Source organism: Podarcis melisellensis, assembly GCF_964234715.1.
Source record: "Podarcis melisellensis genome assembly, chromosome: Z".
Lineage (NCBI taxonomy): Eukaryota > Metazoa > Chordata > Lepidosauria > Squamata > Lacertidae > Podarcis > Podarcis melisellensis.
The window spans coordinates 15,414,575-15,431,295 of record NC_138547.1 but is presented as its reverse complement, the minus strand read 5'-3'; the positions used below and the strand labels follow the sequence as shown (position 1 = coordinate 15,431,295).

Below are 16,721 nucleotides of genomic sequence, written 5' to 3'. Positions count from 1 at the left end.
GTCACTTAGGTACACAAAAGGTACCTCTGTGTGCCCTAGCCTTTAATAACAATGAGAAGACAGTTATATTGTAGGATCTCTCCTGTCCCCTGAGGCTTTGAAACCTTTCCTGTTTTCAAAGAGAGACTTCCTGCAAAGTGAAATTTCCTTTTGTGTTAAATAAAACGTACAATATTGCTTGAATCAAAGGTCTTCCCACAGCTTAATAATGGTCAATTTTGGTATGGTGTGTGTGTGTGATTTTCTGTACAGATATCGTTTCCAAGCTTAGCTTAGTTTGGGGAGGAGTAGAGTGGCTGCAGAGTCATATTTAAGGCTTGGCTAGGCATGCTGTGCAAACCTGGTGAATGTTAAAAACCAAGGTTCATAAGCCAGCAACAAACCATGGTTTCAGATTGCGGATTGTTGGCAGTAGACAACAGTTAAACTGCTAGGACAGGGTTCCTACCCAGTGTTAAACTGCTGGGGAGAGGGTATTTGGACCTGGGAAATATGCAGGTGGGGAAAGTGTAGAGCATGCTTCCCCGCCCCTCGGCTGGGCTCTCATGATGCATATCTGTGTGGAGAAATGTGTAGTTTTGGTTCTTCCGAGGTCCCTTCTCTGCCTCATTGCTGTCTTTAAGGCAGATCTTGTGACCAAAAACAAAACCAGTTTCATTACATCACCAGCATGCGATTTGATTTTGATGGGCAGCACTTAGATTTATGTTTTATGTACAAGAGGTTTTTGCCCTCTGAAAGCAGCTGGCTTTAGAAGCATTATGGTACATATCCAGTGAAGCGGAGCACTGGAAGATTCAGAACAGACAGAAGGAAGGAATTATTCATGCAGCACAGAGTTAAATTATGGAAGTCCATCCTACAGGAGGCAGTGATGGCCACCAACTTGGCTGGCTTTGAAAGAAGATTAAAAGTAGAAATTCATGGAGGAGGAGACTACCAGCTATAATGGCTATGTTCTCCCTTTACTATTGAAAGCTGTAATGCTTATTAATACCAGTTGCTGGAAGGAATTGTTAGTGGGGGAAGTTGCTGTTGCACTCAGGTTTCTGCTTGCAGGCTTCCCATGGAGGCATCTGGTTGGTCACTGTGAGAAAAGGATGCTGGACTGGATGGGCCCGCTTTTTCCTGATCCATCAGGCTGCTCTTACACGCTTATGTAGTCCTTCATGTTCCAAAAGGAAGCCTTTTGGGGTGTTATGAGTGTGTGCCAGGAGATAAAGTGTGCTTCTGTTATCAGACATTTGGGAAAGAACACAATTCTGTATCCTTTTGCTAACAGTCCCTTTTTGGGAAATGTGACTCCGTATCTTTGTGCTCCTTGGCTATTCTCCATCTCACAGTCCATTTCCATGACGGTCCAAAAACCTGTTGCTTCAGCAGAAGGTGCCAAGAAAACTCTATCCATGTGTGACTGGCCTTCTAAAAGAGTTTTTCTTTCCTAGCCTTTTCTAGATTCCTTAATATTATTTTCAACATCTGGAGGGACACATGTCCTCCCTGTTCTTCAGCACCCATGAAACAGATAAAGAGAAGGAAGAGACACTGCTGTGTGTGAAATTGTTATTATTTATTGTATTTCTACTCCACCTTTTTCTCATCACGGTTCTCCCCCTTCCCATTCAATCCCCCCCCAACAACCCTGTGAGATAGGTTAGGCTGAGAAGCATTGTCTGTGATCCAAGGTCACCAAGTGAGCCTCATGGCTGAGTGGGAGTTTGAATCTGGGTCTCCCAGGTCCTCACCACACTACTCCATTCTGGCTCCTAGGCTTGGCTTAAAGATAAATTAAGCCTAGTGTTGGGAATTGAACCACCAGAAGGTCATGTACTTGGGGGTGGAGGGAATCACGTTAGGCTTGGGCCCATTTTGTTGCTATCAACCTTGATTTAATATTTGTATTTTGCTTTTCAAACAATAGTGTTCACAATAATACTTTTTTTACCTTTAAAAAATTATCTAATAAAACCTGTACATGGCTTGATTCTTAAAAAACACCATCGAAGCAATTTACAAAAAAGAGAAAGCAATAAAATTATCAGTAAGAAAAAATAAACAATAATTTAAGATATTCAAAAAGTTTTTAAAAAATAGACTAAAACTGTTTAAAACACATATCAATTTTTAAAGTATCTGGGTAGGGTTGTCTAAACAAGAATATTTTTAGCAAGCACTGAAAAGAGTACAGTGAAAGCTGCTACCTGATATCAAGAGGCAAGGAGTTCCAAGGTATAGCTTCTGCCACACTAAAGTATCAAGTTCTTACAAATGTGGAACGGGTATTATGTGGCACCTATAACAATGCCAGTTCCACTGATTGAAGCACTTCAGTGGACTTATATGGGGTAAGGAGATTTTGTAGGTAAACTGGTCCCAGGTTGTTAAAGGGCAAATTTGTAGTGACTACAATTCAACACAAACTCAGAGTGATTCAAAATATCAGAAATGGTTGCTGATAACTAGCCCTGTGCCAGTTGATGTCCTCTCTCTCGTTCAGTAAGGAAAGGGCTCCAAGCTTTGATAAGGCCCACTCAGAAAGGACAGTGGTCAAAGATGTTGGGAGTGTAGCCCAGCATGGAGGATCACAACTTCTACATCTTTGCTCTAATTTGGTGATTGTACTTTTTTTGTTGTTGACGTCACGGTGTGTATGATTTTGATTTTAAAGACATTGGGTTGGGTTGTAGATTTGAAACATATCCAGTGAAATAATGGGGATAAGGAAAATATAACTTGCTTTGAGAAGGGTGGTTACCCAGTTTCTGTGTTGTAGTAAACAAGGCAGGTGGCAGCTTTTTAATGACAAACAGGTTTAAGAACATTAGAAAAGTCTGCTGGATCAGGTCAGTGGCCCTATTCTCACAGTGGCTGACCAGATGTTTATGGAAAGCTTGCAAACATGGTTTGAGTACAACAGCAATTCTCCCTACTTTTGATCCTCAGCAACTGGTATTCAGAGGCAGACTGCCTCTGATACTGGAGGTAGAACATCAGAAGAGTCTTACCACAATGGCTGGGCAGATTCTACTATGAAAAACATGCAAGCAAGACCACTCTCGCTACCTGTGATTTCCGGCACCTGATATTCAGAAGCATTACTGCCTCCAACCATGGAGGCAGAACATAACTATTGTGGCTAGTAGCCTTTGATAGCTGAATCCTCCACAAATCTTTCTAGTTCTCTGTTAAAGCCATCGAAGTTGGTGGTCATCACTGCCTCCTGTGGAAGTGAGTTCTGTAGCTTAACACACTGATCTAATTTCAGAGACTGATTGCAGTTTTATGATGTGACCAATTGCAGTACCATGACCAGACACTAGTTCTTTGAACTTTGAATAAAATATTTTAAAACTTTTACCTATAAGAAAAGCCCTGCTGGATCAGGCCAATGGCCTGCCTAGTCCAACATCCTGTTCTTGAAGTGGCTAACTGGATGCTCCAATGGGAAGCCTGCAAGCAGGACCCAAGCACATGAGCTTTCTCCTTCCTGTGGTTTCTAGTAACTGGCATTCAGAAGCATCCGGCTGTGGAGACAGAGTGTAGCCATTGTGGGTAGTAGCCATCAATCTTTGTTACAGTTTAAACTTTAATAGACTAGAGTCTGCCTCGTCAAGAACTGGCTACTCTCTATATTATTCCCCAGTTTTTGAAGAACAAACAAACCAAATTGAGGCAACCACCTAGATTTGCTCCTGTTTTTTAAAAAGTGCACATGTGAAGCTTTTCCATCCTTAAAACATAAGGATTCTTAAAAAGCTCTGTTGCACTTTGATTTTGTAAACATCTCTTCTCGTTGAACTGTCTCTTGCCTTACAGCACCATTTGTGACTTTCACAGTTCCAAAGCTGTCCCTTCCTCCGTAATTGTGATTGTCAGTTTTTTTTCAATTTAGCAGCCTTCAATTCTGCCAGCAGGCCTTGTGAAAGCTGCATCTCATGTGACTCAGATCATCTGATCCTCTAGGAGCCAAAACAGTCACCAGAGAGACCAAAACACGCCTTTACCTCTTGGCAAAGCTTTGCCTATCCTCCTCCCTCTTTTCTTTTCTTTTCTTTTCTTTTCTTTTCTTTTCTTTTCTTTTCTTTTCTTTTCTTGAGCTGTGCTGTGATGGAGGAGGTGCCCTTTTAACCAGTTTCAGCAGGAATTATTGAAAACCCAGGGATCCTAACATTCATCTGGTGCGTTTTATTTGGTACAGATTTCTTATTTCATTTTATAATGGACATAAAACTGAGAGAAGAGATATAACAACAGATGAAAACTAAAAGGTGAAAAGCAAAATTATAAAGGAGACACATAGAATGAGTACAGTTGCACATGATTTAAAACAACAAGGATATTAACATCTGATTTTCAAGCATAATTCCAGATTTGCTAGACATGTGACAAAGGTTGTCTTGAAAGCGATTGTTCTGTTGTATATGTAGTAAAAGAATGCCGAATCTTATTTAAAAAAGACTAGAAGGATCTAGTCATTGAAATATCAAATTATGTACTATTTTCTCCATTATATCTACATTCCAGAATGAGCATCAAAAATATTCCGTAAGTTCCTCAGGCACATGGAGACCTTGGTACATGCAGTTCTGAACACTGATCTCAGGTGGTACGTTTCCATTCCCTATTTCATATTAAGTGGTGAAATAATATTCTCATATCACTGAAGAACCAGCCTCGCACATCGAGCCCCAGATGGCACCAACCCCTTCAGAACAGCTGGTTTCACTTAATGCACTCTCTTTAAACAAAACCCGTGTTACTGGAAGCAAGTTTTGAAATAGGCCGTAGTTTTCTCGGGTTCTCTGCTGCTTTATGAAGAAGTAAGAGGAGAAGGAGGGAAGGATTTGAAAGAATTTCACGTGGAATCTGTATTGGAAAAGCATTTAGGGAAGCTTTTGTGATGGAGCATTTCCAGTCAGGAAAGACAAAGGAAAGTGTTTATTCACACAGCACAGAGTTACACGGTGGAATTTGCTCCCTTAAGATGTAGGGATGGCCACCAGCTTGGAGGGCTTTTTAAAGAGGGAGGATAAGGTTATCAAAGGCTGCTAGCTATGATGGCACTGCTCTGCCTCCACTGTTGGAGGCAGTATACTTCTGGATGCCAGTTTCTGGGAATTTCAAGTGAGGAGTATGGTGCTGTGGTGCTCAGGTCCTGCTTTTGAGCTTCCTGTTGGGGTATCTGGTGGCCACTGTGAGAACAGGATGCTGAATCAGATAGGCTCCCTTTGGCCTGGCTCTTCTAAGAAGATCTATTGTGATAGCAGAACTTCCATGCCCAGGGGCAGTCTACCTTTGAATCCCAGATGAAGGGAAACAGCACCTGGAGAGGGGATGTTGCACTCAGGTCCTGCTTGCAGGCTCTTCTTCTGTTGTAATCTGTCTGTCTGTCTTTATTTTTTAAATTTCTATTCCGCTCTTCATCCAAGGATCACAAGATGAATATAGAAACACAAAAATGCGTAACATAGTGAGACGCCAAAGCAGTTTAAAAGGCCATAGATTGTTCAATTAGCCAAATGCCTGGGAGAAGAAGAATGTTTTTGCCTGGCCTTAAAATATATGTAACAGAGGAACCAGGCAGAGCCTCCTTGGGCAGAGCATTCCATAAGTGGGGAGCCTCCACAGGAAAGGCCCATTCTTCTGTTGCCAGCCTTCGAACCTCTCACGGAGGAGGTACACTAAGAAGGGCCTTCGATGTTGATTGCAGGGTCCAGGTCAGTTCATATGGGGAGAGGCGGTCCTTGAAGTATTGCAGTCCTGAACCATTTAAGGCTTTATAGGTCAAAACCAGCACTTTGAATTGTGCCTGGAAATTAATTGGCAGCCAGTGTAGTCGGATCAGGATCAGTGTTATATGCTCAGACTGTTTTGCCCTGGTGGGCCAGAATTCTGGCCACAGAATTCTGCAGAAGCTGAAGTTTCCGAACTGTCTTCAGAGACAGCCCCACATATAATATATTGCAGTAATTAACCTAGAGGTTACCAGAACATAGACAACAGAAGTTAAGCTATCCCAGTCCAGATGGGTCGCCGCTGGGCCACCAGCTGAAACTGATAGAAGGCACTCTGTGCCACTGAGGTCAACTGAGCCTCAAGTGACAGCAAAGAATCCAGAAGGACCCCCAAGCTGTGTACCCACTCCTTCAAGGGGAGTGTAACCCAATCAAGAGCAGGCAGCCTCTCATCCATCTGGTCTAGGGAACCAGCCACTAACAGTGCCTCAGTCTTATCTGAATTAAGAATTAAGCTTCAACTTGTTGGCTCTCATCCAGTCCGTTACTGAGGCAGGATCACAGTCCAGCACATCCACTGCCTCACTTGCAGATGTAAAAGGGAAGGAAAGCTATGTGTTATCTGCAAATTGCTGACTATGTACTACAGAACTATGTACTACTGGTTGACTCCACTCAGTGTTTTCATGTAGATGTTAAACAGCATAGGGGATAAAATTGAACCTAGAGTAACCCCTGCATTAAAGGCTCCATGTGGCCGAAGAGCACTCCCCAAGCAACATCCTCTGTAAGTAACTATCAAAGTAGGACCGGAACCACTGCAAAATGGTGCCACCCACCCCTGCCCCAGAAGGATCCTATGGTCGATGGTATCAAAAGCCAGTGAGAAGATGAAGAGAATTAACAGGGGCACATTTCCCCTGCCTCTCTCCCGACAGAGGTCATTATGTAGGCTGACCAAAGCATTTTCTGTGTCCAAACTGGGCCTAAACTCTGATTGAAATGGATCAGTTTCCTCCGAAAGCCCCTTTCCCACGAAGGGGAGATTGGCAACAGGCCCCTCTCGCTAGGAGCCACTAATAATCTCCCTGGCCTAGCCAGCTGTCCTCTCCCTGCTAGTTTTTATCAGCCAAGAGGTGCAAGGGTCCAGAGCGCAAGTGGTTGCCTTGAGGATCCAAGCACCTTGGAATCCCCCCTCTCCCCAGTTCTTGTACAGAATCCAAAGAGAATCTGGCAGTAGCAGTTGCTGCTGAGCTGACCAACAGGTCGAGACACCATTGCATTATTTCCCCTCTGCCCTCCTCATCCCTTTTTCTTTTGGTATTGCATATTTTAGATAGTAAGCTACTGGGGCCGGGACTGTCTCCCTCAGCATTTTTTTTCTGAATGTATGTAAAACATTATAGGAAGCTTTCTGATGAAGAGCTGAGGCAAAAAAAAAAATGCTTTAAATCATCATCGTCGTCGTTGTCATCGTCATCATCATAAACTGTTGTGAGCAATTTGCATGGCAGTGAACTCTATGAGGTGGCTCTAAATGCCTAAGAATCTGTGGGCACCTCTGATGTCTTTTAAATGAGTTGTTGCTTAAATCCATGAATCACTTTCCTCATTGATTTCACTGGGCTGGGTGTATGAATGGAATGTTATCTATGGCTTGAGGGTTTTTTGTTCTTTTTGTTAAACTTCATATCTTAAAAATGTGGTGGCCATTTCACGCTTAGCAAACCCTGTTTTTTCCCTCCCCTTCCAACCTCTTTGATGGCTTGGAGTCTTCCATGTGCCTTTATGGGTTCCCTCTCCCCCCCTGCCTTTTTGGGGCAGGGGATGGGGAGGAAGAGGACTGGGAGTGTGTTTAAAATGGAATCACTCAAGCTCCTTTCATAAATCTCCTTTTAAGAAGTCCTGAGGAGGGTGTTTCACACATGGAATATCCTCATTGGCCAACTTCCAGGTACCAGAGCCTTTTAAATAAAGGATCTGAGGTGAGGCAACAGTGACAGGGAAGTCTTTACTTGGGGCTTAGCAGAGTAGCAGCCAGGCTTTCATAACTCTGGATTTCCTCCTCTGCATCCTTAAAAAAATTAAAATTAAAATTGGAGTTTTATTCCTTCAGTTGGCAACTACATTGGCTTGGTGGACCAATCTAGAACAAAATCCACAGTGAGGAACACAAGCCTCTCTCTACCGCCTTTCTCAGTCATTTCCCTGACCAGCATATCCCATAGAATCATAGAATTGTAGAGTTGGAGGGGAACTCAGGATCATCTAGCCCTGTTCCCTGTAGTGCAGGAATCACAATTAATGAACCCCTGACAGATGACCATCCAACCTCTGCTTATAAACCCCCAACGTAGGAGTATGCATCACCTTCCAAGAGAGTCTGTCTTACTGTCAGAAAGTTCGGAATCTCATTTCTTGTAATTTGAATCCTATGCTCAGGAGCAGGAAAGAATAGCTTGCTCTGTATTCCACTTGACAGCCATTTAGATATTTGAAGATGGCTATCATAACTCTTCTCAGTCTAAACATGCCCAACTCCCTCGACCATTACTCACAAGGCTTTATTTTCAGACTCTTCATCATCTTGGTCACTCTCCTCTACACAACTTCCAGCTTGCCAATATCTTTCTTCAACTGGGATGCCCAGAACTGGACACAGGACTTCAGGTGGAGTCTGACCAAGGCAGAATGGAAAGAAGGTAGTTGTTGATCTAAACATGAGGCACAAAATGAGCGAGGTTGGATCTGCAGTGAAGACGAGCTCTTAAATCCTGAATCTAAAAATCGCCACAGAGCAAGGGATGGTTTTGTAGCCTCTGAATAAAGTGTAAAATAGAGCCCTGTAATTTCTCTAGGAAGGTGTGATGTGGTGGGAGGCAAGTTTGATTAAAAAACACCACCACCATGTGCACTCCTATCACATGACAAAATATTCTTAGCCCCCAAGTGCATTGGACACTGTGTTTTCTACAGCTATTTTCTGGCTCATCGCCCATGAAACGTGATGAGAGGAGAGAAAGGCTCAGCATTCCAAAGAAGCAATTTTCTTGACAAAAGTCAAAGTTATTTGTTGTGTTTATCCTGTATGAGCTTTTGCGGTTCAGTGGAACTTTTCTCACTGTCATTGCCTGGAACTTTTTAGTTTAGAGAGAAGGCGAGTAAGAGGAGATATGATGGAAGTGTATAAAATTTTGCTTGACATGGAGAGAGTGGATAGAGAAAAGCTTTTCATCCCTTTATCCTAACACTAGAACTTGTGGACATCCAATGAAGCTGAATGTTGGAAGATTCAGGACAAATAATATGAAGTTCTTCATTCAGCACATAAACTGTGGAACTCACTCCCGCAGGGATGACTTTAAAAGAGGATTGGAGGAACAGAGTATCTATGACTGCTAGCTGTGATGGCTATACTCTGCCTCCATGATCAGAGACAGTAATGCTGGTGAATTGAGTGCTCTTGCTATTTGGTCCTGCTTGTGGGCTTCCTACTGGAGTATCTGGTTGGCCACTGTGAAAACAGGATGCTGGACTAGATTGGCTCTTGCCCCGATGGAGCAGCCAGGCTCTTCTTGCATTCTATTTCCACTGTCAGAGACAGTATACTTCTACCGTTCTCAGAATCACAAGTGGGGAGAGTGTTGCTGTTGCTTTTGGGTCCTGTTTGTGGGCTTCCATAGGTGTCTACTGTGAGAGCTGGATGCTGGACTAAATGAACCATTGGCGTGATCCAGCAGGGCTCTTATGTTCCCATCACCTGTTGACCTTAACTTGACTTAGCATCAGTCTGAGTCCTGGAAACCCTCTACAATTTTGGCAGGGTGGCTCACCACAGGGGCAGGGAAAGCTTTTTTAGCTTAAGGGCCACATTCCTTTCAGGGAAACCTTGTGAAGGCCACATGCCAGGGGTCAGCAGGATCAGATGCAAAAATGAGCAGAGCAGTGAATGCAAATTTTACCTTTCTGTGGCAGGCTAATTTCTACACAATCACATCCTTCTCTATCCAACAATAGCCAGTGTGGTGTAGCAGTTAGAGTGTCACTCATGAATCTCACTGGGTAACATTGTTCCCAGTCACTGCCTCTTAGGGTTATTGTGAGGGTAGAAGGGGGAGGGGTAAACCATGTATGCTGTCACCTCGAGCCTCTTGGAGGAAAGACAGGATAGAAATTTAATAAAATAAAATAATAAAATAAAATAAATCCAGGCAAGCAAGATCGCTGAGTGCAGGGATTGCAATCCAGTCAGCCAAAAAGCCCCAACAACACTCTGGGTGCAAAGCAGGGAGGGCGTGTGGCCTGGGGAGAGTATCGAGGGCCAAATAGAGAGTGTTGAGGGGCCGCATTTGGGCCGCAGACCCAAAGTTTCCCCCCCTGACTTAATGCCACAGTCCTTAAGGCTCTCCCCTCCCCTTTAACACAATGAGTCTCGTGGCACCTTTAAAGACTAAAACATTTTTTATCTCAGAAACTTTTTGTGTGCTGCAGTTCATCAGAAGCAAAGCTGCAGCTTTTAAAACAAAAATATATATTAAATGCAAACCCCACCCCCGATTTTCAAGTAGGCTTCAGAAGAGAGAAGCAAAGCACCTTCTAGGGTATGTAAGAATGTGAATATTTTCTCAGCTGTTTGCAACTCAAGACAGAAAGAGAGGCAGGTCCAGCACTTAGAGAGAGGAGTCCTGTGGAGACCAGAGGAACCTGCCAGGGTTAGGCTGAGCTCAGCAGGAAGTGGGATCTGTGGAAGACAGGAGGGCCTTGACACCATTTCTGTTGGCAAATACATGGTGCCCAATGGCCATTTTCTACCTGCACTGTTAGAGACAGTGATACTTCTGAATGCCAGTTCCTGAAACACCAGTGGGGAGGGTGTTGCTTTTGCACTCATGCCCTGCTTGTGGACTTCCCACTGAGGCATCTGGCTTGCCACAGTGAGGAGAGGATGCTGGGCTAGATGTGCCTTTAATCTGATCCCACAGGGCTGTTATGTTCTACCTCCACTGTCAGAGGCAGCGTGACTCTGAATACCAGTTTTTGGAAATCACAGGTGGGGAGAGTATTGTGTTCATATCCTGCTTGCAGGCTTTCATTGGGGTATTTGGTTGGCCACTGTGAGAGTAGGATGCTAGGCAAGGTTGCCCCGCTTTGGCCTGATCTAGCATCAAAGCTCTTCTTTTTTTCTGCCTCTCCTGTTGGGGGCCAGCAATACATTGGAATACCAGCTGAAGGACTCAAAAGTGGGGAGAGTGTTGCTATTGTGCACTTATGTCCGTCCACCTTTTAAGCTTCCCATTGGGGCATGTGGTTGGCTCCCTGTAGCCTGATCTAGCAAGGCGCTTATGTTCTTACACCCACTCCACTTCAGGCCTGGAGCCTTCGCTTGCATCCTGATGTCATCCAAGCTTTTGTTTTCCAAGATGTGCTTAGATCAAGCAAAACTGCTCTGCTGGATCCGTTTCCCCAGCTGAACATTTGTTTGGATAACCTTTTGGAATGAAAAGGGGCTGGCTCCTCATTAAATGTGGGTTTGGGAAGGGTGCTATTATTCCCTAATAATTCTTGCAACTGCTGTTTTGGAAGCTGGGGGAGGGGGACATGGAGAGCAGGGGATGTTTCATTGTACACCCTTCAGTCGAAATGCATCTGAAAAGATCTGAGCTGGTAAGTTGTGTGTGTGTGTGTGTGTGTGTGTGTGTGTGTGTTTCTTTCAACTGCCCTCAAGACAACTCTGGAGAAATAATGGCTTATTCCTTGTTTAAGTCGCATCCCTGCTGTGTCTAACACTTTGTGTAAAAGTTCGGGCATATATTTTCTACTCCTTTTCTTCTTCTTCCACTTCTTCTCCCTCCTCAGATGTAATTTGATCGCTCAGGCTTGGTCCTCTTAACTCTGGAAGAAGGCTTTTATTAACTGTTTCCTCCCCGCTTGGAGGAGTGAGTTTGTGAAGAGTGCTGCTGTCTGTAACAGGGTATGTCAAGGAAAAGGGCAACCCAAATGATCAAGTGGATGAAGCGACTCTGCAAAGAAAATTTGCAGTGTTTGTGGCTTTTTAGTCTACAAAAAAAAGACAACTAAGAGATTACATGACAAAAGTTTATAAAATTATGCCTGGCATGGAGAAAGTGGATAGAGAAAATTTTATCTCCCTATCTCTTAACACCAAAACATGTGGGCATTCAATGAAGCTGAGCATGGGAATATTCAGGACAGATAAAATAAATGACTTCTTCATGCAGCATATTGTTAAACTATGAAACTCTTTCCCAGAGGAGGCAGTGATAGCCACCACTTGAATGGCTTTAAAAGAGGATTGGACAAATTCATGGAGTTGAGGGCTATCAACGGCTACTAGTCATGATGGCTAACTCTCTGCCTCCATAGTTGAGGCAGCAATGTTTCTGAATACCAGTTGCTGGAAACCACAGGAAGGGGAGAATGCTGCACTCAGGTCCTGCTTGCAGGTTGCCCTTAATGGGCATCTGGTTGTCTGCTGTGAGAAGAGGATGCTAGACTAGAAGGGCTGTTGGCCTGATTCAGCACTAACCTATGGCCCTTCTCAGCTGAGGCTTACCCCTAGTGGCTATGACACAAAAGTTAGGAATAGACTAGTTGGCAGAAGTGGGATCACATGCCCAACATCTCTGTATGTCTGAATCTGTTGTGAAAACAGAATCTTAAGCGACCCTGGATTCAGCATGCAAGTAGCAGATGGAAATATCTGTGCTCTTGAAAAGGAAATCTGGACTATCAAAGAGACCCACCCATCCTAGATTTTTTGGTTTTGCAAGTAGTGGAAACAAAATTTTCCCTCCCGGTTTTATCGCTCTAATTTGGGCTTGAGGGAAGGGAGCCATGAGGCTCTTTAAGAAGGAGAAGCTGGCATCGAAGCACAAAACTGCTCAGATTTCCTGCTCATCTTCCTTTCTTTGGCATGGAGTGTGTTAACCTTGTTGTCCCTCTCTTGAGCGTTAATAGGGGCAGTCTTAGTAATCCCATTTAGTAATTCCACTGGAATTCTTATGGAATTCTGCATTCCTGCAGCTGCAGCAGTAGACAGACCTCATGCTATGGAAAGCAGGAGGGGTCAGAATTGCTCAGTTTCAGGATATGCTCTTGTGATACTCCCTGCAGTGTGACTATGCTGCAATTTCCCAGAACTGCTGTCCTCAACTTGGGAGGGTCAGGATTGCCCCATGCTCTGTGTTACATAATATTCAGTCTTGTTTTGTTTTTTGGTACCTCTCCCCACTGTTAACAAAGCATTATTTGAAAAATGTTATGATATACCATATAGGTTTTTGGCCCAGTGCTGTGGGGTCCACTCTCTCTGGTCACTTTCCCCACCCAGATTAACCCACCTACTCAGACAGACAGAAAGGGAGAAAGTGTGCTCACTCTCTTTCACATACTAATAGACACATACTTAGCTTTTCCAAGAAGACGAAGAGGATTTGATATCCTGCTTTATCACTACCCGAAGGAGTCTCAAAGAGGCTAACATTCTCCTTTCCCTTCCTCCCCCACAACAAACACTCTGTGAGGTGAGTGGGGCTAAGAGACTTCAGAGAAGTGTGACTAGCCCGAGATCACCCAGCAGCTGCATGTGGAGGAGCGGAGATGCAAATCTGGTTCCCCAGATTATGAGACTACCACTCTTAACCACTACACCACACTGGCTCGGGTAAGGTGAAAAACTGGATCCAGAAGAATGAACAGTTAGTATGTCATACTAGAGACCAGGGATTGAATCCTCACTGAAATCATTTATTTAATCAATTTATTTAATCAATATATTGGGTTACTGCTTTTGGTTTGATTTTATATGTTGTGGTCTTGTTGTGAACCACCCTGAGACCTCCAGGTATAGGGCGGTGTATAAGTTGAATGAATGAATGAATGAATGAATGAAGTTCACTGAGTGATCTTGGGTCACAGCCATTGCCTCTCAACCTATAAAATACCTCACAGGGGTGGAATGGGGATTAAATGAGGAGGGGGAGAACTGTGTACACCACCCTGAGATCCTTAGAGAAAAAGGTGGGAAATAGATTCAATCAATCAATCAATCAATCAGTCATCAGTCAAAGAAGCCCTGAGAAGCACATAGAGTTGAAAGAGGGAGTTGGGAGGAGCATCACTCCTCCAATTTCCTCCTTCAGCTCTATGCACTTTTCATAGGAGAAAAGTGGCAACTGCGCTCTCCATCTCATGACCAAGGGAGGCAGTGAGTAGGGTGGGGCTCAGAGACACTGAGGACACCTGGGGAAAGATCTCAAGGGCCACTGTGACCATGGGTGCCATTTTGAAAATAGGCCAGGCACAAGGTGACATATAAGGGCCTTGGGGGGGGCTGTTTGTCAGCCTCCATGAGAAGCACTGGTGGCTACCAGTTTGTGGCTGGATTGTGACTATTATTATTATTGAATTTATATACCACCCTATCAGGGTGGTTTACGGAATAAAATCTATCCAGTGGATAGAGTAGCAAGTGGATGAGTACCACACTAAATATGTATAGCAAGGATAAATCTCATGGATAACAGAGACAGGTTAATGAGAAAGGTTCATTTATTTCATAAAAGAAAGGACTTCTTCACACAGTGCACTCACTCCCAAAGGAGGCAGTGATGCCCACCAACTTTGAGCTTCAGAAGAGGGTTGGGCAAATTTGTGGAGGATAAGGCCATCAATGGCTACTAGCCATGCTGGCTATGCTCTGCCTCTGCAGTTGGAGGTGGTAATAAATCTGAATATCAGTTGCTGGAAACTGCAGGAGGGGCAGAGTGCTGTTGCACTCAGGTCCTGCTTGAGGGCTTCCTATAGGGGCACCTGGTTGGCCACTATGAGCACAGGAGGCTGGACTAGAGGGACTATTGTCTTGATCCTATAGGACTGGTCTTATGTTCCTAATATGGACCCATTTCTTTCAGCATAGTTTTTTTTTTGGGGCGGGAGCAGACAAATCTCCTGGCTTCCTTTAGGATTAGCTTCTATATTCTCACTATATTCTCACTTTTCTTGTCTTTGAGTTCTGTTTTACCATCTCCAGAAAAAAATCTGAGAACCTCTGTCTCATGCTGCTGTGAAGCTAGAAAGCAACAGATAGTTGTCTAAACATGTCTACCCACTACCCACCCCTTAAGAATTTCTAAAGGGCTGAGGCCACCACCTGTAGAGTCTCAGCTGACCATTTTCTAGTGAAGTGTGGGGGAGAATTTCAGTTTTCTTAGCCTTTCAATAAGAAGCTGACCAGTTCATGCTTGTTGAACCAGTACAAGAACTGGAGCACAATGATCTTTCAGAATTCACACTCCTCTGAATTTTGCAACCATGTACTCCATGCAAGCAGTAAGTATTAATAAAGAGCCACTGTGGTATGGTGGTTAGTGTCAGACAAGGGCCTGGGAGAGACCAGAATTCAAATCCCCACTTGGTAACCTTGGTCACTGCCTCTCAGCCTCACCTACCTCATAGGGTTGATGTGGGGATTAAATGAGGAGGTATAGAACCTTGAGCTCCTTGAGGGGGAAAAGGTGAGATATAAATGCAATAAATAAGTAATAAAAAACAAAAATGCACAAATTAGAAAAATGTGTACGATGGTACCTCGGGTTAAGTACTTATTTTGTTCCGGAGGTCTGTTCTTAACCTGAAACTGTTCTTAACCTGAAGCACCACTTTAGCTAATGGGGCCTCCCACTACCGCCACGCCGCCGGAGCACGATTTCTGTTCTCATCCTGAAGCAAAGTTCTTAACCCGAGGTACTATTTCTGGGTTAGCGGAGTCTGTAACCTGAAGCGTATGTAACCTGAAGCGTATGTAACCCGAGGTACCACTGTACATTAATGAAGATAATATACAAAAATGCATTAACTAGGGTGAGTTGCTTTGCAAAAATGTGTTTGGTCTTGGTCAAAACTGCATACAGAAATGAGTACGTTAGGAGATACTTACCCTAAAACACTTATGAATTTTCACAATTGCAGTTAGGAGATACTGACTCTAAAACACTGATGAATTTTCACAATCGCAGATTGCTGCAGAAGTGTGGAGAACTGGATTTAGGATTTGGAAAGTGAGAAACTCGAAAGAAACTGAAATTGTTAGTATCATTCCTCCCCTCTGCTTGGAAAGCGGAGCCATGAGGGGTTAACATGGGATGGGCGTTCCTTTCCTGATGTCACAAAGTCAGACAACCAAAGCCTGAAGGGGGCCCTTTGTTGGCAGTTCAATGTATGCAGCCTCTGCTTGAGTTGGATGTAGGACGGAGCTGGAAAGTGGGATGGCAAAATTTGGGAGCTCTCATTTGGAGTAATTCATCATAATAGAAAATCAAAGAATCATAAAAAATGGATGATCCACTGCGTTGACTTCTTCAGTTAACAGTTTTTAAATGAAGGCTGGATTTGTAGCCTATTTGTGTGTGTATGTACCGGAGGGAACTTTTGTGTGAAGTTTTCAAGAGGAGAAGAGGAGGAGGAGGGGAGGAGACAGCAAGCCTACAAAACCAAGGGCCTTGCTCTAACCGATGAAAATGTTGGAGATCTGCCTGAAATTAGTGGGTTGCAAGTCGAAAAAGGGTCTCTCTTCATCATCCAGTTGCTACTTGGAAGGTGAGTTCAGAGCTGCAGGGTCATTTGGTGGGAGGGAGGAGAGGGAGTAGTTAATCTGTCAGGAGGGCCCCACAAAAGCAGAATTCTTAGCTCCAGACTCACTTTGCCTAAGCCTCTGTTCAATTGTGCTTGTGCTTTTCCAGAGAGGGGCCAGCTGCATTGATAGGGGACTGGGCTGAAGGACTTCAGAGGGCCCTTCCCCAGAGTTAGCCTCCACTAGATGGTTTTAGTCCTTGCATGAGGGGTAGGGGGAGCTGTTGGGGGGTGGGGTTGGCGGCATCAAAGAAGAAGCTTATTTTTTAAGCAGTTTCTGTGTAACTTTCAAACCAGGTGATTTTTATTAACCACAATGTACAAAAAGTGTGTCCG

General features: G+C 44.0%; 1 protein-coding gene across 2 annotated transcripts in view; it reads left to right on the top strand.

Moving 5' to 3' along the window:
- ABL1 (ABL proto-oncogene 1, non-receptor tyrosine kinase) overlaps nucleotides 1–16,721 on the top strand; it is a 118,241-nt gene that overhangs the window by 35,904 nt on the left and 65,616 nt on the right. Inside the window, exon 1 of one of the 2 annotated variants that reach the window (XM_081896800.1) lies at nucleotides 15,969–16,352. The exons of the other annotated variant lie outside the window; for it this stretch is intronic. Coding sequence (XP_081752926.1) covers nucleotides 16,268–16,352 — 85 coding nt within the window. The 5' untranslated portion in view covers nucleotides 15,969–16,267. Of the gene's footprint in view, nucleotides 1–15,968; nucleotides 16,353–16,721 lie in introns of those variants that run through there. 2 annotated transcript variants of the gene reach the window in all.